General features: G+C 36.4%; 7 protein-coding genes across 7 annotated transcripts; 5 read left to right on the top strand and 2 right to left on the bottom strand.

The window, feature by feature from the left end:
- Positions 1 to 3,709: 3,709 nt before the first annotated feature.
- LOC117623161 (dirigent protein 2-like) lies at positions 3,710 to 4,334 on the top strand. The gene has a single exon (XM_034354031.1). The coding sequence runs from the start codon at positions 3,762 to 3,764 to the stop codon at positions 4,305 to 4,307; it is 546 nt and encodes a 181-aa protein (XP_034209922.1). The 5' UTR covers positions 3,710 to 3,761; the 3' UTR covers positions 4,308 to 4,334.
- Positions 4,335 to 7,311: 2,977 nt separating this feature from the next.
- LOC117623487 lies at positions 7,312 to 10,614 on the top strand. Its single transcript, XM_034354482.1, has 3 exons — positions 7,312 to 7,783; positions 8,454 to 9,575; positions 10,045 to 10,614. The coding sequence occupies exons 2-3, from the start codon at positions 9,248 to 9,250 to the stop codon at positions 10,440 to 10,442; spliced, it is 726 nt and encodes a 241-aa protein (XP_034210373.1). The 5' UTR covers positions 7,312 to 7,783; positions 8,454 to 9,247; the 3' UTR covers positions 10,443 to 10,614.
- On the top strand, positions 7,519 to 8,845 carry LOC117621928. Its single transcript, XM_034352454.1, has 2 exons — positions 7,519 to 7,783; positions 8,454 to 8,845. Exons 1-2 carry the CDS (start codon positions 7,519 to 7,521, stop codon positions 8,843 to 8,845), a joined length of 657 nt encoding a protein of 218 aa, XP_034208345.1.
- A 1,485-nt stretch (positions 10,615 to 12,099) lies between the features above and the next one.
- LOC117623531 (dirigent protein 22-like) lies at positions 12,100 to 12,908 on the top strand. The gene has a single exon (XM_034354543.1). It carries the CDS (start codon positions 12,165 to 12,167, stop codon positions 12,717 to 12,719), a length of 555 nt encoding a protein of 184 aa, XP_034210434.1. The 5' UTR covers positions 12,100 to 12,164; the 3' UTR covers positions 12,720 to 12,908.
- LOC117621927 (dirigent protein 1-like) lies at positions 12,774 to 13,728 on the top strand. The gene is made up of 2 exons (XM_034352452.1): positions 12,774 to 12,790; positions 13,170 to 13,728. Exons 1-2 carry the CDS (start codon positions 12,774 to 12,776, stop codon positions 13,726 to 13,728), a joined length of 576 nt encoding a protein of 191 aa, XP_034208343.1.
- A 1,321-nt stretch (positions 13,729 to 15,049) lies between these two features.
- LOC117622129 (mitogen-activated protein kinase kinase kinase 18-like) lies at positions 15,050 to 16,549 on the bottom strand. Its single transcript, XM_034352682.1, has one exon. It carries the CDS (start codon positions 16,409 to 16,411, stop codon positions 15,077 to 15,079), a length of 1,335 nt encoding a protein of 444 aa, XP_034208573.1. The 5' UTR covers positions 16,412 to 16,549; the 3' UTR covers positions 15,050 to 15,076.
- Positions 16,550 to 20,094: 3,545 nt separating this feature from the next.
- LOC117621279 (aspartic proteinase A1-like) lies at positions 20,095 to 24,430 on the bottom strand. Its single transcript, XM_034351659.1, has 14 exons — positions 24,300 to 24,430; positions 23,524 to 23,906; positions 23,354 to 23,414; positions 23,018 to 23,112; positions 22,828 to 22,940; positions 22,444 to 22,612; positions 22,283 to 22,322; positions 22,113 to 22,177; positions 21,785 to 21,898; positions 21,536 to 21,600; positions 21,274 to 21,430; positions 21,079 to 21,198; positions 20,511 to 20,599; positions 20,095 to 20,391 (listed from the first exon to the last, which is right to left on the bottom strand). The coding sequence occupies exons 2-14, from the start codon at positions 23,896 to 23,898 to the stop codon at positions 20,307 to 20,309; spliced, it is 1,548 nt and encodes a 515-aa protein (XP_034207550.1). The 5' UTR covers positions 23,899 to 23,906; positions 24,300 to 24,430; the 3' UTR covers positions 20,095 to 20,306.
- Between the last annotated feature and the right edge of the window lie 688 nt (positions 24,431 to 25,118).

Here is a 25,118-nt window from a genome sequence, read left to right as displayed (position 1 = left end):
AGGAAAGGAAGAAAAGGAGAAAAAAGAGAAGGAAAAAAAAGAAGAAGAAGAAGAGATAAGATAGTTTTAGCAATCTTTAATTAAAATTAAATATTCAAATTTTATTTATTTTTAATTAAAATTAAATATTAAAATAATTATTTTTTAGTCCGACACAACACCAAACATAGGTTTTCACTATTTTTACAATCCAGTTTCTTAGTCCGACACAACACTAAATGTAGGTCAGTACATAATCCAGCTTAGGCCCATTCGAGCTAATCCAAGACAGTTCCAAGATTTAGTCCAGTCCATGACTGTTCCCCCCATTCCTCTTTCTCTTCAAAAAAAATCTGATTTTGGGATGAGTTGTTGATCTATTGGAGGTGAGTCACCTAGTCTAGGCTAAGGATATTAATTTCTTAAACTAAGATAAGATTGGGGATGAAGGAAATGAAATTTGGGAGAGGAAAAGAATGGAGAATAGGAGGAAGAGAAGAAAAAATCTATAAGGTGACTCAATTTCGAATTTGTGATTTTTAACTTGGTGTTTGTGTGTTTCTAGTTCCTTAAAGAGTTTTTTGAGTCTTTTGAGAGATGGGAAAATTGACTTGGAAGAGGTTGAATCTCTATTTTTGGGTTGGGTGGATAGAGCAATTTTTCAAGTGTGGGTGTTGTTGATTTTGGTTTCATTTTGAGTTTTTGATGAGTTCGATTGACAGGTATGAAGTTTAGAAGTGTTTTAGAAGCCTTAGGAACAACTTGGAGGTGTTAGAACGGTCGAAAACGACTTAGAACCAAATATGGAAATTTGCATTTTCTGGAAATTTGCAGTTTGCGAGCCTCAATTTGGCTCTCTTTTTCTCCCAATCCTCTGAATTTTTGAGAACTCCATTTGTTGGATTTTAAACTAGACTTGGCAAGGAACAAAACACAATTGGTTTCGTCGAATTTGGTTGAGTTTGGATACGTCAAACACGTGTGCAAAGTTTGGAAAAAAATCTGTTTTCTGCAGAAAAACCAGCCACGAGTTCAACTTTGGACCTAGTTTTCTCCTTCGTTTTAGCTCCGTTTTGAGTTTGGGTTGTTCGGTTAGAAACTAGAGAGAATAAGCTTCAAATCCACTACAAGTTTTCCCAGTTTTGTTAACTATAGTTTGGTCAAAATGTCTCACAAAATCTGACATTTAAACTGAAAAATAGAGGAAGTTGCAGGATTTTTTTGGGGAATATGATGAACATTAACCAGAAACAAGCCCACTCGCGGCTCCGGCGAGTGGCGGCTGTTCCGGAAGCCTTTCGACGCCATATTTTTAGTCCATTCGACTCAATTTCTCGATCCGAGTCCGATGATATATGTTTTGAGTCAATCCGAGGTGGTGCAAAGTATGAGCGGGTTGCGGGGCCCACGAGACCCAAATAGTAACTTTTGGATAACGGGTGTAGTTAGCCTTGTTTGGTGTTGACAAGGCATAGGACAGAGTTTTAGATTATTTTAGACGAGATTTGGCCGCTTTGGACCTCGGGCTGGTCTTAAGGGCATTTTCGTCATTTGTAAGCAAAGTATTTGAAATGCATAAGGTTGAGGTTGGACTTAGGTGAAATAAAGTGAAGACTGCTCAATAATAATTTGAATTTGGATTTGTTCAGGAATTGGATTAAAAGTGTAGATTCGACAACTCCGAGAATCTCCGAAGGGTAAATTTGGTACTTTAGCTAGTTGGGCATGAGGTAGGATTTCCTTATTTCCCGATGATTGGGCTATGTCACTTTTAATCTTGGTGCTTTTATATAGTACTATAAATATGAATATTATTGTTGCTTTGCTCGGCGAATATTATTTGATGTTATGTGAATATTATTATTGGTATTTCTTCGTGGATTTTATTTGATGTTGGATGAATATTATTATTCATGTGATTAAATCTGAAATATTATTGTTTATCTGTATTCTTACTCAGCATAAATAAATGATGTTTGTGTTGTATTACATATGCATCATAAATACAGTTGTGTTGGGTATGTGTGTAGTTTAAGGTATATCTAAGGGGTGGGAGAAGACTTTAAATATGTCTGAGTAAGAAGAAAAAAAGTAAAATATATTCAAGTGACGAGAGCAGGGCTTGAATATAATGAGGTGATGAGAGCAGGACCTCTAATGAAAAGTGAAAGTTGAGAAATTCGTAAACAAAAGAAAACTGGGTTAAGGACGGATGGGCGCTAGCTCATATTTTAGGGTACTCGGAGCCACAATGGTAAAACGCATGATATGGGACATGCATGATTGTTGCCCTAAGGTATGAATTAGTGAGATTAGAAGGGAGTGAGTTCATGGCACCACTACATATGCAAATTTATTTATCTGGTATGGTTGCATAATTTCTATATCTTGTGTTGTTTGTTGCATGACACTTTGATTAACTGTGATAGTTGACCTTGATGGGTTTGACGATACTTTACTGGGCATTAGAATGATCATACCCTAATAGATTGTGCAGGATTCAAGGCGAAGTTTGAGGAAACCGGTTTCAACCGAGCTACTAGGTTTTTGTTAACGATTTGTGTAATTAGCATTTGTAAGTAGTCAACCGTTTGATAAAGATCTTAGTGTGTATTTAACTACGAGCTACTACGATTCTGTGTTGTTAAGTAAATTTGTATTCATTTGTGTCTCTTTTTCTCATCATATCATGGTTGTAGGATTTTATTCTTATGACTATGGTATGACTCACACCCTGATTCGAGAATATTCCTTATTTTCGAATCATGTCGTGACAAAACGAGTATCGGGTATGGGGATTCCCGAACTTGAAAAATTCCCGACAGGTATAGGGAGGGGATGGTATTGGTGTCCCCATCCCCGAACCTGACCCGAAAATATATATGTTTATACTTAAATGAATAAATGAATAAATAAATATTTATAATATTTATGTTTAACCCTAAGTTAACTTCCATCTCCTAATTCTTCCTAATCTTCTCTGGAACTTCGTTAAAATATTTTAATATGGGCTAGATCTAGATGAGGAGGTAGAGTTGCTAGATCTAGATGGATCTTTCATATTGGGTGCTATGAGATCATGTGGGATACTGGAGGTGTTGTGGCCTTTTTTGGCCCAAGTGGATGTTGAGCAGTAAGGCCATTTTCACTTTTGGTGCTTATGGTTCCCTTTTCATGTAGAATCAGTTGTTCTCATGGTCTCTCTGTAGCATTGGTGCTGTAAGGAGTCTTCTTGATCATATATCTGTCAACTCTTAGTGAGCAGAGCTTGAATTTGTAATAGTTATTACTCAATGTCTTGCTGTATTTATTTTTCATGATTTATTGTATGCAAGAACCTCCATTTGGGATGTGTTCTTCTTTGTATTTACCCTTTTATTAATGAAATTTTGCTTTCTAAAAAAACAAAAAAAAAACAACCACACAATCCACACCCACTACAAAGTCAATAGAGTGCAAGAGTTAATGTAGTCATATTCATATTATAAGCCCAAAAGGAATATAATCTTAGAGGAGATTAAAGATTCTATACGGCACATGACTTAATTACGTTGATATCCCGTATAAACCTCAAAGCTAAATTTTTTAATTATGGTTTTAGTGCTCCATAGTCCATGTACATGGTTGACTATGACTAAGAATAAATTATTTCTCTGTGTTCATATTATACATGGAAACCAATACCCTCTCTCAAAATCACAAACCTTTCCCAAAAGCACCTTATCTTCCAATAGCCTAATTCTTGGTTGCCCAATTTTCAGAAGCTCCTTGTTTATCTAGCGATGGCATCAAACTTCATACCGAACCTCAGTGACTTTTCCTTTTCACTACTATTGGTTCTAGCCATGGCGCCCTTTTTAGCCCAATCCAGTGAGCTCAAAGAAACCCAATTGGTCTTATACTTCCAAGACAACGTCTCTGCTGGTCCAAATGCCACAAGCTTACCAGTTGCAGGTATTGCGGGCAAGCTTTGGACCTTCACTCAAATTGGGATAGTTTATGTCACCGACGACCCATTAACCGCAGGCCCGGAACCAAACTCTGCCTCCATAGGCCGGGGCCAAGGCATAGCTGTGGTGGCAGCCCTGAATGGACGCAATGCCCTTGTCCTACTGTCACTTGTGTTCACGAACCAGGAGTACAATGGCAGCACACTAGAGCTACAAGGAAACAGCAAGCAATTTGAGCAAGTAACAGAGGTGGCAGTAGTATCTGGTATCGGAAGGTTTCGATTCGCTAGGGGATACGCTACGTTTGAAACAAATTTGCTGGACCCTGCCACTTCCTACTCCGTCGAGCGATGCAACGTCACGGTGCAACATTACTAGGGTATCAAAGTTTAAGGGTTAGAGATGATGGGATATAAATAATAAGCATGTTTTCCATTGTATGATGGCATAATATTTACCAATAAAATACCCTAATTTTGTTGTGTACTAATTTTTTTCCCTTATCATATTTGGTACGACTCATTGGACTGGATTGGGTTAAATAGCACTCGAAACCCTTGTTTGGTAAGAGACGAGACTAACTTAAATAAGACTGTATAGTCCAATAGTGAAAAAACGCCTCACTCTCTCGTCTAATACAATGAGCCTGAAAAGTGGTTCTCTAAATAGCACGCTCGCTAAAGAGAACACGTGAGTCCGACGTCTATCTTTAAAAAAATATCATAATTTTATTTGTTTTCTTTTAATTATTGTTTTAAATTTATTTATTTAAATTTTTTTTTGGTGGCAGCATTTATTTATTTTAGATAAAAATCCTTAATTAAATTTAAATATTACAATAATTATTTTGATATTGCATTTGGAAAATCAAACTATAGTAATTTACAAATGTTTGATATTTTTTTTTATATTGAAACAAGTTTAATAATTCATGATGTGATGCTTTCTTTATCACAAGCAATTTTTACCTTATCAAATTATATTTTTCAGTTTGAAGTCAAAAGTCAAATATATAAAAATTATACATATATATAATTTAATTATTGTTTTACTTGGTCCCTGAAAAACCTAGAATTATATTGAGTGAGCTTAGCTCCTTTAACAATGTTTTCACCGACTAAGATTAATCTTGAGAAGCCAAAAAACAAATATCATAATTTTATTCTTCATTAAAAAAAAAAAATTTATTTGTTTTCTTTTTATTATTGTTTTAAATCTTTTTTTTTATTTTTTTGGTTGCCAAATATTGTTATAAATCTTTGAATTGGGTTTCTTTTTAGCATTTATTTATCTTTTAGGTAAAAAAACCCCAATTAAATTTAAATATTATAAGAATTATTTTTTAGTCACACTAACATCTCTAGAGTTTTTAAGTGCTTTCACAAACTTTACGAGGTTTTAAAAATTACATGAACACTCCATAATGTTTCAAATTGTTTTCACAAAACCACTTTTCATTGGAATTTTGTGAAAAAATGGAAAACCGCAAGAGGGATGGAGCCATTGAAGCTTGGGCAAAGTCTCTTAAACTGAAGTTTTTTATAAAAATAATAGTTTTCCTCTTTCTGTAGAGCCAAATACAAAATATTTATATTATAAATAACATATAAGTAAATTGGAAAGCTTTGAAGGTATAATAAAATTGAAGAAAACAAAATAATAGGTAAGTAAAAGGAAAATAAATAATAAGTAAGAATGTGAGTTTGGTAAGGTGAAGCACGTCAAAGACGCTGTCCTAAAGCCTTTGTAGTCTCCATACGTGCAGGTATTGACGGTCTACAAGACTCCAAGATACGACCCCTTGTACACAAACTCAAGATCCGCTATGAGCACATTCATAGACAGATAGGTATCCAAGTCACATAACCATTGCCCAAAATAATAATAATAAAGTAGAGAATATATGTAAAAGTACAAAAGGAGAGAATCAGAATGTGGTATGTGATATTCTAATAGTGTATTGTGGTTATTTCAAATGTGAAGGAGGAGTGGCCTTTTATAAGCATCCAAAAACATGTAACTTTCACAAACCATAAAAGTTCACCAACCAAAAAATTAAGGCATTCACCAACCAGAAATAAAACCTAAATATTAAATATTTATAACCCCCACAATAAATAAAATAAACCAACTAAAATAATTAAATAAATAAAACGGTTAAATTTTTAAAACCTTTAAAATTCCAACATTCATTGGCAAGGCTTAAGCATAAGGGCGAGAAGGAAGTATCCTCTCCATATAGAGAATTGAGCTCCGTTGAGGATTGTATGGAAATATTGGAGGCCATGGAGGGAGTGAATGATGATGCTTATGTGAAAGCTTTGGATAAGTTTACTAATTTGGATTGGAGGAAGATGTTTGTGAAGATGTTGGATCCACGGAAAACAGTGTGGCTCAATAGCCTACTAAAGTGAACGAGAGTGAATGAGTCTTAATTTATTTAGATTGAATGATTAATTGAGCTTGACACTTATATAATTGGTGAAAGATTCTGGCTTGGGCTGACTTCTCTATTTGGACAATGTAAATTGATTAGTAGTAGGTATCTCTCTAGGTGCTGCAATTGATTAGTACTGTTTCTTGTTGTTTATATGGAGTTGCTGCTGCTGTTGGTTTTTTACTTGTTATTTGGTATGTTTGGACTTGGATCTAAGCATTCATTTGATGTTGGTTTCTGCATGGTAACTTTCCTTTTACAGTCAAAACCAATCATTTACTGGTTATTTATTGCTATATATATATATATAGTCCTGATCTCTTGGACTACAGAGGTTCAAGAGATTTGTGGTTACATCCAACGGTTCACTCACTTTTGCACTTATTTTAAAAAATTTTTTTGAATCATTGGATTAATATCCAACGGTGAGTGACCACAATCTCTTGGACTCCTATGGTCCAAGAGATCAAATATATATATATATATATATATATATATATATATATATCTCTCCACCCCATAGTGACGAAAAACAGCAGCTTTGGTAACTTGATGTTTGTTTCAGTAAAAGAGGCATTGTAACTTTCTTTTAACGGTCAAAACCAACTTGTTATTGTTCCCTCTCTCTCTCTCTAAGACTAAAAGAGTGAGGAAAAGAAGCAGCTTTGGTAGCTATTTTTGGGTAGAAACTAGAAAACAAGCATCTTTTGGCAACGTGATTGCAATTTGCCGAAAATATCTTAATTATAAAAAATAAAGAAAAAAATTGTTTTCAAGAATTCAACCAAACAAGTTTTCAAATTTTAAAGATTCAAAAACAGTTTTCAAGTTGCATACCAAACAACTTTTTGAAACTTAAAAAATGGATTTGAGAACCCCTTGTTTTTAAGAAAAATAAAAAATTTTGAATTCCCTATTTAAATAGGATACCATACAGACCCTAAATAACTCAAAAGAAAAAAGAAAAAAGATAATTGCAAATACCAATATATACAGAGTACCGAAACGAACCACCAAACGGCCCAAACGGGCGCCAACACACCACAGAGTCGGTGCGATTTAAATCTTTCCTAAATTGAATTTCGTATTTCTTTGTTTGGGTCGTCCTTTTAATTCTAGGGTTTTGGCCGTTTGGCGCTAAAAGTTAAAAGGATGTTCCAGCTGCTGCTTTGCGCGGCGATCTTGGGAGAAATAGCGCTGATTCTAGCGCTGCTGTTGGAGATCAAACTGGCGGAGCCAGTGATGATAGCGGTAGATCGCTTGAAACGAGGGAGGGGCCCACTCGTTGTGAGGATCATCGCTGGTTCGGTGTTGTTTCTGCTAGTGGCCAGGGTCTACGGTACGATCAACATCATCAAACGAACCACTATGCTCAATCCGAGTGTTCTCATGAACATGCTCAAGATTTCTCTTACCGGTAACTTATTTTTCCTTTTTACAAAAAATTATTTTTGTTTTAAGATTAAATTTTCAGAAATTGATGGTACGAAGCTTAGGAAATCAAATTATAGGGAAAGTCAAGAACTTGAACCAGGCTTTCTAGTATTCTATAGAGAAATTGATAGCAGGATTTAGCTTAGGAAACATGATAGGGAACCCATTTCACTTGGAATGGGATTCTCTACGTGTAACTCTTTTAGCCTCTGACTAGAGCTGGGATTTGGGGCATTCGCAGGAAGAGAGAAATGAGAGAGAGAGAAGATATTTACAAAATTTCCCTTTAAAGGGGTATGTGCACATCGAATGTCAAAATTTAACAGAAAAGTGGACAGTGCATTTCAATTTTTCCAAAGTTCAAAGGGATATTGAGAGTATTTTATTTGCTTTCCAGGGACAAAGTGCAGCGTGCACTATAATTCAGGGGAATTTCTTCTAGTTTTATGAACTTTTCACTCCCTCCTCTAAGAAAAATGCCATCTTGTGTGTGGGGCGATAAGATATCCTTCTGCATTTTCTATTTACAATCTTAGTTTGTTTTGTGCTTGTGTGCTATTGGTAATGGTATATCACAATGTATGCTTTCTTAATTTGATTGATTGTTTGCTTAGTTTGTTGCTTCAAATTGATTTCCACGTTATCGAATGCAGGATTCTTGCTGTTTCTTTCAGTTATTTTGGATAGATTGCATCATTACACGAGAGAAGTTTCTTTACTCAGGACTGAAATGGAGGCTGCACAAAGAGAGAACCAAACTTTAAAAGAGGAGAAAAATGGAAGAGCCATGGAGCTTAAGATCTTGGGACAAGAGATTGCTAAATTGAGGACAAACATCATGAATACGGAAACTGAATATGAGACGAAAGCGAAGGGGGCAAAGCTGGAAAAAACCAAGGCATATGCCTTGAGAAAGCAATATGAAGGACTCCTTGCGGAAATTGATCGCGTGCAGGAAGACAACCAAATTCTTCGAAGCCAGCTAGAATGGGTGGATCTAAGCTATGATGACAAAACGAAACATGCAAGGAAGCGATTACATTAGCAAATTTTATTCATATGTATATGCGAGGGCCTTTTAGATGTGGGATTGAGGCAGAGAAAAGAAGATAAGTGCACCCATATGTATATAAAGTGTAGGAATTGACGCAAGGAATTTGTGTAGTTTTGAATTCTTTTAGTTCTGCTAATGTGAAGATTGCTCAAAGCATTGAACCCATTTCAAAATGTTACATGTGGATATCCCTTATCACAAAGCTAAAATGAAATGAGTTATCGAAAGGTTATTTCTTTCTTTTTTGTTGAAGGGTAAAATTGCAATTTTGGGAAAATTCATAAAAGTCCTCTGCTTCTATAAAAACACGCAGATATTCAATTTCAGTCTCCGACCTCAGGCTCTCTCTTGCCCGAGATTTTAGATTTTGGATGTAAGCGTAAAGGCAAAAGGATGGTGCAGCTGCTTTTGATCTTAGGGCAGGGGTTGGTTTATCTGCTCTACGCACTGATTTTCAGCGAAATGGTGCTGATTATGACGTTGCTGTTTGATGCTCCTATGACGAAAATGGCGATCTTGGAGTTGGATAGTTTGAAGCTAAACCAAGGAAAGGGGCTTTTGATTGTGAAGATTGTCACTGGAACTCTGTTTCTGGTTTTAATGGCTAACTTCTACAGTGTCCTCCGTATAACTATGAAGAACCGAACCAACGAGGGCGGTGGGCTAAACCCAACAGAGGAGGTTCTCAAGTCCATGAACATACTCCAAATTTCTCTAATTGGTAATTTTTCTTTTCGAATTTTACTGGGTCTCTTGTGAAATTCCGGATTTTGTTCTTGTTCTTTTTGGGTTTTACTTTGTTTACGTCTATCAGTTTTAAAGTTTCGATTTTGGTTATGCTAAATTGGAATATTCAATAAAATGTTATCAGTTTTTCACTGGGGACATTTGACAAACACCTTCTGATCATATGCAAGCTCTGTGTTTACTCAGGATGAGATTGGTATTGTGCTAAGTTATTAATCATCTACTTCTAGTTTTATGAAACTCTCTGCCTCCATTTTGCTAGACAAAACCTTTGGCCTTCTCATCTTTATAGATAAGTTTGTGCTTGTATGGTATTGGTCTATATCACAATGCATTTTGCGTACAGCATATCTGTGAATTTTATTCTCTGATTTTTCTTAAATAACCATTTGTGAATTTTGTTTCCCACAAAAAATTGATTTTCAACCTTGTTCAAAATGCAGGGATTGTACTGTTTCTTGTACTGATGATAGATAGCTTGCACCATTACATAAGAGGACTTCCTTCACTCGTGATGGCCATGGAGGCTGCAAAAACACAAAACCAAAGTTTTCGAAAGGAGAAAACCGAAAGTGTACAGAAGCTTAACACCATGGTACAAGAGAAGGATACATTGAGGACAAAGCTCAAGTATCTGGAATCTGAATGCGAGAGCGAAGCAAACGAGGCAAACAAGGCAAGAGCCGAGGCAGAGGCCCTAAGACAGGAATCTGAAGAATTCTTAAAAGAATATGATCGATTGCTTGCAGACAACCAAAATTTTCGGAACCAGTCGAAATTGGTTGAACAGAGATTCACCAAGCAAAGCATATCACACCCTAATGACAAAAAGAACTTGTAAGGGAGTTGTTAGGTATTTTTGTTTCTTCTTAACTTTTTTGTATATACCTCTTTCAGGATGCTATAGTAGGCAGAGAAGAAAATGAGAGCACTTATGCAATTGGACCAATATTTGTACGTAAAGGTAGTCAAATGATGCAACAATTGAGTTGATAGAATTTGGGTTCTCTTAATAGAAACATTGCTCTGTGTTCATAATGACAAATACAAACCATAACCATAACTCAATGAACTTCACAATTCACAAAGCAATTTCAAAAGCTCCTACGTGTACATGGAACATTTGCAATCCTACATTGATACATTTTTTCAAGGACTTACCTATTGAGAGGAGGGCAATAATATACTAAACTCACACATATACACTCGAACTCAGAATCTTGTCTGGTGAAGCAATTACTCTAAACCACTACACTAGTGGGTCCTTTGCTATATTGTTACTTATTCGTTTATGCTTTTTTTGGTAAATACATGTCATCTTTTCATTGATTTGGTCAATCCGACAATTCAATGGATATTAATAAATAAATGGCTTATTATCACAAAACATCCCTAAGGTTTACGAAACTATCAGATTGCATCCTTAATGTTTTTTTTTTGTCATTCGTGGTCCTCAAGGTTAGTATGCATGATCACAAATAGTTCATGTCGTTAGGTTCCTTCGAAAACTCTGTTAGTTTGCTGACGTGGCAAATATGTATATCACAAAACATCTTTGAGGTTCACACACCTATCACAAATGGTCCTTACGAAATTTTTAAAATTTTTAAAATTAAAATTTTTGTTTTCTCTTTAAAATTTTATGAATTATAATTATTTTAAAAAATATATTAAATTTTAAATACATGTGACACTATATTATTGTAGATGTGGGCTCCATATATATGCCACATCAACAAACTAATGAAGTTTTTTTAAAATAATTTAAAATTCATAAAATTTAAAAATGAAAAGAAAAAAAAAACTAAAAGTTTAGGGTTCATAAATGGTCCTCAAGATTAAAATCTTTCTATAAATTTTTTTTCATTTTTAAATAATTTTAAAAAGAAAACCAAAATTTTATGAATTTTAAATTTTTTTTTAAAAATAAGTAAGGATCATTTGTGATAAGTGTGTAAATCTCAGGGATGTTTTGTGATATATATATATATATATATATGTATGCCATGTCAGCAAACTAACAGAGTTTTTGACATAACCTAACGTTAGGGACCATTTGTGATGACACATACTAACTTTGAAGACCATAAGTGACACAAAAAAAATTAAGGATACAATCTGATAGTTTCGTAAACCTTAGGGATGTTTTGTGATAATAAGGCTAAATAAATTCATCTTTGACATATTTTCATTAATTAACTATTTAATATTTTTTTGGTTTTAACAATAATAAGAACTTGAAAAATAATTATTTAATTTGATTAGTAAGTTTTGCGTAAGTAGAAAAAGTTTTCTGAATAACTAAACTGATCTAAACCTTAATATAGCATCTTGAAATACTCAAAACCTTAATTTGTATTTTATCAAGTCGAATTCGATTAACTCTAAACCTTAATACTTGATGATGGTCTCAGCTTTACCAATGAAATACTCAAAAGAATAAAACAGAGGAATCTAATCTCAGCAAATTATCTTGTATTGAATAATCAGAACAACCCAGTTGCACAAAGAAAATTTTGTTCACTCAACTCTTTCTGCTGTACAATTTTTTTGTTCTGCACTCATGGCATTGAACCCATTTTCAAGACCCACCAAACTCATGTCCTTTTCATCAATATTGCTTCTACTAGCCATGCTCATGCCTCTAGCCAAGGCTCAAAGTCCTAGAGAAACCACCATAGTGTTATACTTGCAAGACTTGGCATCTGGGCCAGATGCCACTGTTGTCCCAATCACTGGCATCCAGGGCAAGCCTCAATCTTTCACCTCATTTGGCACCATTTTTGCCGTTGACGATATCATCACAGAAACCCCGGATAAAGTGTCGGCCCAAATCGGTCGAGCTCAAGGCATCCTAGTGGCCTCATCCTTGTCTGGCTCCAATGTGCATGTTTCAATGTCAGTTGCATTCACGAATGTGGAGTACAACGGTAGCAGCCTTGAGATCCAAGGCATCAGCCGCCAGTTTGAGAGGTATAAAGAGGTCTCAGTGGTTTCAGGCACTGGATCATTCAGATATGCAAGGGGATATGCTACTCTTGAGACAGTTTTCTATGACAATAAGACCTCCTACTCGATCATTCGATGCACTGTTAGGTTGCTTCCAAACAGTCAATAGTTGCAGTCACTTTGAGAAATGATTGTATTTTAGCTCTGAGCATGCAAGAAATTGATGAACATCTTTTTTTGGTGTCTCATAGAAATAATATTGGACCTTCCTTTTTAGCCAAAGCAGAACTCAAACTACTTCTTCTAGTCTCTTTGATTGAGCACATCCTACAATTGGCCCCAACAAAATCCATCTTGGAACTAATTTATTTTGGTCTTTACACAAATATATTTATATTAGGGTCTGTTGCAACTTGCAGGCGTGGTGCATTATTGCTTAAACAATTCTCAACTAGAAAGGAAGTAACAAGGAAGTAAAACAGAAGCTAAATGGTTGATATAGCATCAATGATTGCTCCTTTTTCATAATATAAGTTGAAAACCATAACTCAACATCACAAGGCAATTTCAAAAGCTAGCTCCTTTTCTTCTTAACCTGTTTTCTTGGTTGCTCAATTAGCTCCCATCCACCAATGGCATTAACCTTCATACCAAATCTCAGTGCTCTATCCACAATGTTGTTAATGGTTCTAGCCGTGACTACATCTTTGGTCCTAGCCAGTCATGAGGTCAAAGAAACCCAACTTTCCTTCTACTTTCAAGACATCTTTGCCGGTTCGAATGCCACAGACATACCATTTGCAGGTATTTCCGGCAAGGCTTGGACCTTCACTCAATTTGCCACACTTTATGCCATTGATGACCCTGTCACGGAAGGCTCACACCCAAACTCAGCCTCCGTTGGCCGGGTACAAGGCACCTCTATGACATCAGCATTGGATGGACTTAATGCTCATGTCTTGTTTTCCATTGTGTTCACAAACAAGAAGTACAATGGTAGCACTCTACAGATACAAGGGATTGATAAGCAATTCGAGCCAGTTAGAGAATTATCAGTGGTTTCAGGTACTGGAAATTTTCGATTTGTTAGAGGATATATTACTTTCGAAACGATTTCCGTGGACATTCCAAACTCATACGCAGTTATACGATGCAACGTTACGGTGAAACACTACTAGAACATCGTGCTCTTCTTTGTACTCAAAAGATTAAAAACAGAGTAGTTTAATTTCAACAATTATCTTGTATTAATGTTTTACTACAAGGGTTTTCTAGCAGAAAATTAATTGAGAATTTTAAAACCTTATCTTTTTGCTGCTCAATTTTGTTGTCTCTCCACTAATGGCATTGAACCCATTTTCAAGACCCATGTGTATTATTCATCAATGTTGCTTATAAGTTATAGCCATGCTCATACCTCTAGCCAGGCAGAAAAACTTAATTGTAACGGGTATAGCACTATTTTGTTAATCCCGACCAATATCACAATGACACGTGAAAAAGTTATCTCATGTGTCATTGTGTCAATAGTCAGGAATAACAAAAAGTGTCCCGTTGCATGAAAGTCTTTCTCGTAGGCTCAAGGTCGGAAAAAATAATGAACTCTCCTTTTTGGCCCAAATAGAACCCAATCTACTTCCATAATTGGCCCAAACAAATCCATCTTGGACTTCTTGCTTGGAAGTTGCAATGAGGTAATGCCAGTGAAAGGGGTGTAGATTTATATCATCTCAGAAACTTTAAGGCATTAACAAATGGATAGTAGATTAGTATTGAATTGGAAAGTTCTGGTGCTTTCAGACTCTTCCTCTGGCCACATAGAAAACTTTAGGCCACTTCCACTTGGAAGAACTCTATCCACCCAAATATTTGTTGTGTGTTATGCGAATCTTAATAGTATAATCGATCGATGTTGTTCCATGTTCTTTGAAGGAGAGTATTGTCAATAATATTTATTCCAACACACAGAACAGAAATCTGGTTCGAGATGTGAATGTTGGGTTCTGGCTTATCAAATACCGACTTAACTAGGCCATCTATTCTTCTGACAATTGCCTCAACAGTAAATAATGACTTGAAATCTCAATTTCCTAGCCACTAGCATTTGAGGAACTATACCCAATTTAAGCAGCAGTTGGCGGAATGGAATTAAAAACACCAATGTTTGGCAGCCTTCTTTACCTGCCAAACAAAGAAACTAAGCAGAAAGGATGATGGGTTTTTATCTTTTATACCAAGAATTATTTCTTCACTATGTCATGACTCATGGGAATTAAACCAAACCAACGCTAATAGTATCTAACATGACTTGTAGACTAATGATTTCAGATTCAAACTTACGTGACATTTTCGTGATATGTGTAAGGAAATTCCCTTCCATTTCAAACTTCGGCAAATAAAAAAAAAAACACAAACAAGAACTGACCCACCAAACACATATGGGGCCTACTAGCAATTGAGAGGGCTCACCATCCACTTTATAACAGTAAAACAAAAGAATAGAGGAAAATATGGAATTTATGATTACTAAAAACTTGATATTGAAGGAAATAACAAACTGTCCCTGTCTCTCTCAAAAATCAAATTGCCCAAACCTACACTACTGTTATTCATGTTTTTTTTGCAGGCCCCTAAAATATCAAAATTAATTCTACACCTATTATTGCTATCTAAGAAATTTAACTCCTCCTCCTCCTCCTCCTCACTACCTACAGCTTCAGGGCTTTCCAGTTGTTGTACATCACAATTAACTAAAACCCTTGCCAACCCACCAATCACATCAACATCATCTTCAGCTTCAGCATCATTGGCAATACCAATACTGTTGCTTTCCTCACAATCATTCCCTCTGACTGTGATCCAAGTCTCATCCAAAGCCCACCTGGGATTCCCTGAAGACAAGGACAACCGTCTGATCCTGTGATCGGAGGAGGAATTTTCAAAACTTGGGAACTGAACAAGATTGCCCAAAGTTTCTGATTCTTCTAAAGAGTTCCATAAGCCTTGATCAAGAATACTTGTTGGAGAAAATGAAGTGGATTCTTGAACCTGCTTTGCACTAGAAGTAATTATAAGTTCTTCCTTTTCCTCAAGAAATGAATGCTTTAGAAGTTGACTAGCCGTCCAGCGCTCTGTTGGGTCCCTCCTCAAACACTTTCCCAAAAATTCCTTTGCTTGATCTGAGAGGAAGCTTGGAATCTCGGGCACTTCACCAGAATACGCAATTTGATAAAGAACACTTACTGGGTTAGCTGCATTAGGCCATGGCACTGATCCCCCAGTAGCCATTTCAATAATTGTGCACCCAAGAGCCCATACATCACAAGGAAACCCCTGCTCTTCCCCACGCGCCACCTCCGGGGCCATAAACATTGGTGTGCCGCCAATTGGCACCGCCACTTCCCCCGCCGGATTAGCCCACCTGGCACATCCAAAATCAGCAATTTTTGGACCATCGTCACCAACCAAGATGTTCCTGCCTTTGATGTCACAATGTACCAACCCATGTGAATGCAAGTACTCTAGCCCCTTCACAACGTCCCTTGTGTAATCTCTGATCAGTGACTCGTCAATTTGGCCTCCGTGGTTGTGAATTTCATCGATGATCGTGCCTCGGGGCATGTATTCCATGAAGAGATTGTACATGAGCTTGTTGCTCTCACTAGTCATGTCATGCCCCATGTAGCTTATTATATGTGGACTTCTCAAAGCAGAGAGAATTTTCTGCTCCCTTTGCAAGAACTCGGACTGGGACATCTCGGCTGACTTGACGGCGAACAAGTCGCCGGAGAAGCAGGAGGTGGCTAGGGAGACGATGGCTGATGAGCCATGGCCAATGGTGTGGCCTCTAGTCCAGTCCATTTGGTGATGAGCTAAGAATAGAATGTAGAAAACTTTTTTGTGTTGGTTAAGATGCCTATTGTGCCTCTGCCTTTATATATGGACTTCCTCACTTGCAAAATATAATAAGGTGGGATAGTTTAATTGGTTGGTTGGCTTTCTCTCTCTTTCTCTCTCTTTCTCTCTCCATCTGCAACCAGAAGGGTTGACAATTCCTTTAACACTAGTCGACCACGTGTCAAAATTCGGGCGGGGTCGACGGCGGTGGCCTCCTATAAGGCTGTGATTTGGCAAAATGGCACGTTGGCACGTGTCAAGGATTGAGGTTTAAGAGCGTGCAAACTGGTTTTGGTTTGGTGCAACCGTGCAAGTGATGGGGAGGGGTTGGGTTGGGTTGGATGGATGGATAAAAAGCCTGAATAGGATGCTCTAATTTGTAAGGACGTGGGGAGTTTGGAAATTAAAATTGGCAACTTATGGGTGAGGTGTTAGGGGATGCGTTGAACCACCAAAAATGGGGTTGATTTCTAGTATCACTTTCAATTTGGGTTTTGGTATATTGGTTGAATTCAGGCATGTGCTATTGGATAAAAATATCTGGTTGGTCAAGATTTCAAGTTCTTTTTTTGTTGAGAAAAGTACAAGTTTCTGGGTATTTACCAAGAGTTAAAGAAGAAAAAGGGGGTTAATCTAATACTTGTTTTTTTCTTTTTGTCTGTGGGCTTTGACCAATTTACACTACACCATGCAACTTTTATATATATATATAATGATTTTGGGACCCTAGCTATATGATCAGTGGAAGCTTTGCCATGAGGATGTTGATAGTTTTTTTTTTTTTTTTTCCTGGTTAGGAATCAGCACCTAATATCTCTTTTTGTCAATTTAAGCCATTGTTTTTCATTGACCAAAATTGATATTGCTTCACCACCATCATTTGCTGAAAATTTGTGACTAGACTAGTCACAAACACATCCAAAATTCAAAGAATGTGCTTTACTTGAGCTACTTATAACTATATGACCAAACAATCCCTCCCCCCCTGATTCAAGTAAAAACAATGCCTCCTGATTCCATGTATTTGTCTTCATTCATTGAATGATGGCAAAAATTTGGCAAATACTTTGGATAAGTATTGACTAGCATAGTATCAAGCTAAAACTAGTATATTGTTGATAAATATTGGTTTCCGAAAACTTAAACGAGTACGGATCAACAATGTATATCAAGCTACTAGATTTTTTAACGCACTGCTAAAATATATTTTATCATGCACAATATGCAACCTATTAGAAAGTTTATTTGTTTGTTAATAAGAGGATTTGTGTCTCCTAAGTAAAGCAATCATGATTGATGATGCCGTCTTGGACGTGGCCCGTGGGCACTCCACTAAAATAATCACCCCCAAAATTTTCATGTCTAGATTGTACACAAAGGAAAAACGATTATCCACTATGTATGGTATGCAACAAACACACCTCAAAAGAAAACTACCATGATGAGTGTAAATATAATTAATCTACCATGCTAATCTGAAAAGGGTCATAATTTTAAACCAAAAAGTGTCATTAATTGCATTGAAACCATTAAATTAAACACTAAAAAATATATATAAATGTTTGATGAATTCATGTGCTACGTTTTGTTGCTTGAAGCCTCATATTGTTGATGTGATTTAGAAAATATTAAACTTCCTTCTCCAACTTCCTCATAATGAATAGCACACAACATATGGTAGATAAGCTTTTGATGAACCAATAAAAGCTAAAAAGGGTGTGGTGGTTTGGAACTTTGCAAGAGAGTTAAAGAGAGGAATCAATTCAAAGAGGCAAAAAGGCACAAAAACAAATGGCAGGGGTTGTGACCGATTCCAATTGACCAAACAATACCACAGTAAATCGGCAGGTGGGGTTAGTTGTTGTTGGGTTATATAACTTATAAAAGTAATATGCCAACAACAACCCTAATTAAGAATCTCCCAATGGCTGTCTCACTCAAAAGTTTTTTTTTTGGATAATGTTACTATCTCGGGTGTTATAGTATGAATGGATAACGAGTTTATATTTATAATATAATATTAATAAATAAGAAATATATTATAATATAAGTGAATTATTAACATCACATCACATGACAATGTTAAAGTCATATCGAAAAATTTCTCGTCTCACTGAGACACTCATACGCTTACCCACCCCACCATCTAATTTCTGTCAAACATGTTCAGTTAGTTGTTGGACCAAAGTGAGGGCAAATGTAAACCAACGCTTTCTCAAATCCCATGCGTGGCTTGTAAGGTAGCTTCACACAATGCACATAAAATATGATATTCTTGTTCATTTTTCATAAGCAATTCATTACTTATGAAACTGGGGCTAAACAAAAGAACCATAGGTAAGTGAACACGTTGGGCACGTTTTAAATGTCTGTACTTGTGGAAGTGACAAGGTTTACGTGCGTTTGGATGCCATTGAAATTATAAGGGAGAGTTAGTGTGGTCCTTTGAACACTGTTGATAGGTGGCTTCTTTTCATTTATGCCTGGCCTTCCCCTTCCGGCAAAGGATAAGGAAATTGCAGTATGCTTTTTCTTGTAAATTTAATGATATAGCTGTGTGAGCCTGCCATCAATTTGCTACCTTTTTCTAATAATAAAAAAATTGTACTGAATGTGAAGATGAATGCACTCCTTTGGTCCTACCTTGATTTTTTTTTAAAAACCATTATTGCCCTATAATGTAAAGATGAATGCTTGAGTTGGTATATTTTGGGGGAAAGAAAATTGCTTTTAATTTATAAAGTTCCCAGCCCACTTATCTTAACTCATTTTCAACGCAAAGCATTGAGATGAGATGAAGTAAAGACTAACTGAGAAGTAAGAAGCAACAAGAAAGCTAGTCATGCAAATGGCATGGAGACATTTTGTGTTGAGTGTAATGATACACCAACAAAAGTTCCTTAATTTCGGAATTTCAGATTAAAACGATAAGTTGTGAGAGTGTTTTATTTGTTCATGCGTAGATCATTTAAATTTATCTAGCAATTATATCTGCATCCGAGATCATGTATTCAAATTCCTCTTCTCTAATTTGACTTATAACAAAGAAAACTTGGGAGTTTTGGTTTGTTTTTTTTGGTTGCTTTGGGGATTTGAGTTTTAGATTGTTGTTCAGTTTTTGCGTAGTTGGAAAAATAAATGAGTGTTGCTTTGGTTTTAGCATGATAGGGTTGTTAGCCGGCATTTCAATGAGTGGAGATGGATGGGTTTTGCTTGCTTGGACGTGCCGTTATAGAAACTCTCTCTCTCTCTCTCTCTCTCTCTCTCTGTGCGGTGGCCATTTACAGATGGAAGAATCATAAAGAGCGCGGCAACACGTAACAAGTTTGTTTATGTGTCACTTTTTAATTTGTTAGTTAGAGACTTTGAGAGCTAAAAGTGCTTTCAATAGTGTGACTCTTTCTGCTTCAACCACGTACATGAGGAAATCCACAATGAAGACGAAATTACATCTTTTATCGCTTCTAGAACATTATAAACATTATAGGTGTGATTTGTGAGCTCAAAGTTCAAACCAATGATATCAGTTTCTCACAGAAATGATTTGTAGTGGCCACCTGTCCACAAGATTGTTGGTGGCTCATGTCAGCTTGAAGTCATTGTGACACTCTTTTAAATTTGTGCCAAGAGACTTTAGGTATGGCAACTATACGTCAACTTCAAGCCCATGTATATTAGAAACCAAGTTTTCTTGGGCAGATACAAACAATCTTGCCTTGATTTATTCACAGATACAAGATTGTAAAGGTTCATTGTGTCCATGGTCCATCACATAAACAAGTTCTATTGTCACAACCCGTTTTCTGATGTCTGCAGAGATTATTTACACAAGCAGGGGAAACAGAAAATAAATATAGAACTAAGCTGCTTCTGCAAATCCAACTGTTGAGTTCCCATAGTCGAACACGGTGTGATACCGACCCATGAAAATATCCCCCAAAATCCTGCATCAGATTTTCACCATTTTTAGCAATCCGATGTAAACTGTTTTGTGTGTGCCATTGCTGAAAAGAATGTACAAGTTCAAAAGATGCTATAAGCAATTATGGGAAGAGATAAATACCAGAGTGGTCCTCGAGGAGGAGCGACATCTAAAGCGATAAACCCACTGATGCATTGAGCTGCAACTCCCTCCCCGACTTTGAGAACGTACTGATCCAACAAACCAACGTTCAGAAGAATAAACAATATATAAGTGGGGTGATAAATAATACATAAAATGAACAATTAAATATTGGATAAAAAGGAAAGAAAACTACTTTTATCAACAGTGGCAATAATGCCTATTAGAAATATAATATCAGCTTGCATAATCTTATCTTGATGTGAGAAAGACAGAGACAGAGACAGAGACGGAGTAGAACAAATTGAAGCTAATCTGGCTCTAACTAAATGCACTACATGGTAATAAATGCTAAGATGTACTCAAACCAGTTTCATGCAGAGAACTGGTTATGAAAACTCGAAGTTGATAAGTCTTTCTTAAGTATATTAACGCAGTTCCATGAGTGCTTTCTTAAGTTGGAGATCTTTATTCACAATTGGGCATGTGAATACAATTGAGAAGTAGCCTACTCATGTACTCAGATGAAAGATGAAATGATTTAGGGTTAATGCCATGACCACCATACCTGCTCTGGAGCAAGGTCAAATAGTTTACCACCAATGGTAAATGATACACTGGGTAAGGAGGATAGAGCGTCACACTGAACTACCGATTCTCCACTGGGACTGGGAAGTCGTTCACAGAGCTGCAAGCAAGAATTCCAGCATGAGCTTGCTGCAAGGAACGTTTCACAGACACATGAAAAGGAAGTTTAATTTACCTCATTGACATAATTCAAGATCTGATCTTCTGTCTCATTTAGCCTTAGCCGATTCTGCATCCATACCACTGCCATCTCACAAGCAGTACATGCAGCATCATGCACGCCGTCAGATGTCATTTCTAGTTTCTCATTCACCATACTTTCAATGCCCATACTGCAAAGATGTTAACACATTTAAATCAAAATGATCTAAGAAACTCATTATTACCACTATCCTTCCTAGAAAACCTTTAAGAAAATAGATTGATCTGCATCTGACCTCACACCATGAGTTCCATCAAAAGTGCAGAAACCAATTTGGGAGCAAATTTTTTTGGGTTGTGCCTACAAAACATGCCAGTAAAAGTAAAAATCAATTCACTGCAGGGAGTTTTCCGGCGAATTGAATCAAAGAGAAAAGTACCAATATAAATATTGTCTTCATATATCATTAAAATGATGGAAGAACAGTAAACTTTTAATTAAAATGCACTGGAAACAAAAAATTTAAAAACAAAAATATATATACCTGAGCTAGCAACATTTCTATTATAGTTTTCCCATATTGTTCAACCACTGTCTTACATTCTTGGCTTACAACACCAGAGGCTCCAATGGCATGATTGATTTGGGTGATAACAGTCTGAAAAAGTGAGATTAGACAATAATATTGATTAGAAGTTGCTAAAACTATCAAATAAAACCTGATCGCAGATCACAGTGATGTGGGCTTTTTATATTCAACAGATATGCCTTAGACAGCATGATACGTGTATGTCTTGTGCAGCGCTTCTTGATATATTGATAACTGGATACAAAGAAATACAAATACGGAAATGGTTGGCTAGAATACATACTGTTGGCCCAGCCAATAGGGAGGTTCCTGAATCGGCAATTGCTGAACAGCCACTAGCACAGAATCCTGGAAAGTGACATGATAATCTTTCAATACCATAACAAACAAATGATAGAAAGTATCTACTGTCTCAACATAGGAATGTTTCAAATACAAGTTCCATATCATTACCAGATGTTTCGCCACCAATTAAGACATCACCCATATCAAACTACAAATAAGAGAAACCAAAAAGAAGAATGAAACCAACAAAAAAAAAAAAATATCAAATATCAACTATCAACCATCAAGTAGAAAATCTGCAAAAGATGGTAATATCTTGGATTGCCAACCTGCCAATAGCCTTTCTGAGTCACAGGAACATATGTATGCTCACCCTTGTAATGATTAGAATCAACCCCACCAAATACAATCTCACCCCCTTCTTCCCCTTCAGTATTGCGATTTAACCAAAATGAGAAAACTGGTTCTGTAACAAGACCTTGATTGACCAAATTATACCTGTTATAATGGCCAATGCAATGTCAAACAGATTAGCATTGAGGACTTACAAGTGGGGGAAGGGAAGTATAATGATAATCACAGCTGACAGAATTTGGAGTGTTTAAAAAAGCATTTAGCCCATTAATATGGAAGAAAGAAACTAGTATATTATTATGATGTACAAATTGAATCGAGTAATTAGTATACTTAACAACTAAGTGGTATTGACATACCAGACAGGAACAGCATTTCCAACTGAGATCTCTTGAAATCCAAGTCCAAGTATACCATCAAACTTAGCTGCGACGAATGTGATGCCAGGCTCTTTCGTTGCCTCAATAAAGTCCTAATAACCAGTAGTCATAGTAAGGGTAAAGTCCACAACACTGAAATTCACCAAATCTAGGTTCTGTCAAAACTTACCTGATCCTTAACAACAAGATTGCCAACAGTGACATGGTCCTGGCTGAAGAAACCTGCAATTGCGCCGGTCCCATACTGGATTGCCGCAGATTTTCCTACATTGGAAAATGGAAACACACAGTTTTGACATTTAGTTTATACATTGTTCTTTAAAGAATGTCAGTGTTTTCCCCTTTCCATGAAGTTTAAAACAGTATCACTAAATGCTATGGTTAGCCCTGTATTGTGGAACATTTGGGACACCTTGATCAAGAATCAAGGTTTTGCTCATCCCAACCTAGGGCAGTCATAACTTATCAGGATGTGAATGCCTTGAGCCAGTGAATAGGAACTTACCGTTCTTTGTGTATGTACTTGATTGGCTAGACTTATACTTGGAGTGAAAAAAGCAAGCAACCTGCAACCAAATTCGAAAGATACGAATTTTTAAGATAACTTCATTTGAATTAATAGTTTTGATATTAAAAGAACTCGAAACAATGGAGGAAAATACTTCATACGCTTACCGAGAAATAACACTTGGCTGAGGGCACCCAAAGATTAGAACTTCCAGTGTCAAATATCACAGTGAACTTCTGAGCAGGACTTCCAATGCCAATCTCACCAAAATACTGAGCATCCATATAGTTCTTTAGTGCAACAATATCAGTGTCCTCAGAATCCCCAAGATTACCACGCAGATGATACTTCCTAATAGGACCTCCCGGTGTTTCTTCTTGCTCATTAGCATTACTTCTTCTATTCATGTGACATTTTTGATCTATTTTCATCTTTTTCAGTCCAATTCTGACCAACCCATCATTGGTTGTGGAAAACACCACATGAGACAGAAGCAGAAAGAGAAAGGGAGTAACCAAACTGGCTCCAAATTTGGTACCCATTTTGAGAACTGCAAAACAAAGTGTGCAAACTTGTCGCTCAACGATCACTCTTAGAAAGTACTGAAAAAGCTTTGACAAAACATATTAACACGGTCTATGTGTTTGGTTACTGAGAAACTACCATGAAAGCAAACAATTACATAATGGCAATTAGACTTTCGTTTCTTTTGACCTTTTAGTTATATTTTCTCAGGAACCAAACGGAGCTTAAACAACCCTAGTAGAACTCAGCCAGCAACAAAGGTGCAAACTTTATAGTTTAAACGAACACCATCTAAAGCATGTACAAAAATAACCGATTCAAAAAAACATCTGGGTGAGAATCAAATGATCAGGAACTTAATTTTGAAACAAAAAATAAATTCTGGAAAAAGGAAAAAAAAAAAAAACAAATTACTCACATTCCTGAGTACGACTTCGAACTACGAAGGAGCAGGTGAAAACTGAAACAACGAGGAAACTCAAGTCAGACGATTTAAAAGAAGAGAGGCTGGTTCGTCTGCTTTGCGCAGTAGATTAGTTCATGTTACGAACCAACGATGCAACCAAAGCAGCTTTATCGAACGGATCAAAATTGGTTGCAATTGTTGTGGGTCCAAGATTTGATGATGTGTAGTAGCATAATTGGTTGTCTGTCATTTGATAGTTAACTAGTCGAACCAGCCGAAAATTACAGTTATTCTTTGCTCAACTACCAGTCTTGTTTTAAAACTTAGGTAGTGGCGCCTTTATGGGACTCACAGTCACAAGGTTAAGGCCCATCAACAGGCCCAAAATAATCGTTCATCCCTCCTGCTGGACTTTGATGAGCTTAAACTTTTGGGTAGCCCATTTTGAATTGGAGCCTTTCAGTTTTGGGGCTGGCTTTAACAAATGTTAGTATCGATCAAGTACGGTTTCATAATCCCCAACTCAAATCTCAACCCTTATCCTAATCAGCTAACTCAACTTTTATCTCAACTCTCTTCGATAACGAAGAAAATGTCTAAAACTCATTCTCTAATTGTGCACAAGTCTCAAGATGAATATCGTACACATGAAATCATCTGCAAGCCACACTTATCAGGTAAATTCAACTATATTTACACTCATATGAAATGTTCGTGCTCTTTTTATAACAAAGCTACAAAAGCCGCGACGATGGGGTCAAGCAACCCCATTAACTTTTTCTCATCTTTCGCTAATCTTCATCTCAACGTAATAATGACATTAAGATGTTT

This window comes from Prunus dulcis, chromosome 3 (assembly GCF_902201215.1).
Source record: "Prunus dulcis chromosome 3, ALMONDv2, whole genome shotgun sequence".
Taxonomy (NCBI): Eukaryota; Viridiplantae; Streptophyta; class Magnoliopsida; order Rosales; family Rosaceae; genus Prunus; species Prunus dulcis.
This window is presented reverse-complemented; position numbering and strand designations above follow the sequence as displayed.

Bases quoted from the DNA above. Each gene is read 5' to 3' on its own strand.
- LOC117621928 (XM_034352454.1), top strand. From the start codon at position 7,519: ATGTTCCAGCTGCTGCTTTGCGCGGCGATCTTGGGAGAAATAGCGCTG. The intron at 7,784-8,453 runs GTAACTTATTTT...TATCGAATGCAG, and splicing joins GCTCAAGATTTCTCTTACCG to GATTCTTGCTGTTTCTTTCA.
- LOC117623531 (XM_034354543.1), top strand. From the start codon at position 12,165: ATGGCATTGAACCCATTTTCAAGACCCACCAAACTCATGTCCTTTTCA.
- LOC117622129 (XM_034352682.1), bottom strand. From the start codon at position 16,411: ATGGACTGGACTAGAGGCCACACCATTGGCCATGGCTCATCAGCCATC.
- LOC117621279 (XM_034351659.1), bottom strand. From the start codon at position 23,898: ATGGGTACCAAATTTGGAGCCAGTTTGGTTACTCCCTTTCTCTTTCTG. The intron at 22,941-23,017 runs GTAAGTTTTGAC...ACTGGTTATTAG, and splicing joins ATCTTGTTGTTAAGGATCAG to GACTTTATTGAGGCAACGAA. The intron at 21,431-21,535 runs GTCAGATGCAGA...ACATCTTTGCAG, and splicing joins GATGGAACTCATGGTGTGAG to TATGGGCATTGAAAGTATGG.
- LOC117623487 (XM_034354482.1), top strand. From the start codon at position 9,248: ATGGTGCAGCTGCTTTTGATCTTAGGGCAGGGGTTGGTTTATCTGCTC. The intron at 9,576-10,044 runs GTAATTTTTCTT...TTCAAAATGCAG, and splicing joins ACTCCAAATTTCTCTAATTG to GGATTGTACTGTTTCTTGTA.
- LOC117623161 (XM_034354031.1), top strand. From the start codon at position 3,762: ATGGCATCAAACTTCATACCGAACCTCAGTGACTTTTCCTTTTCACTA.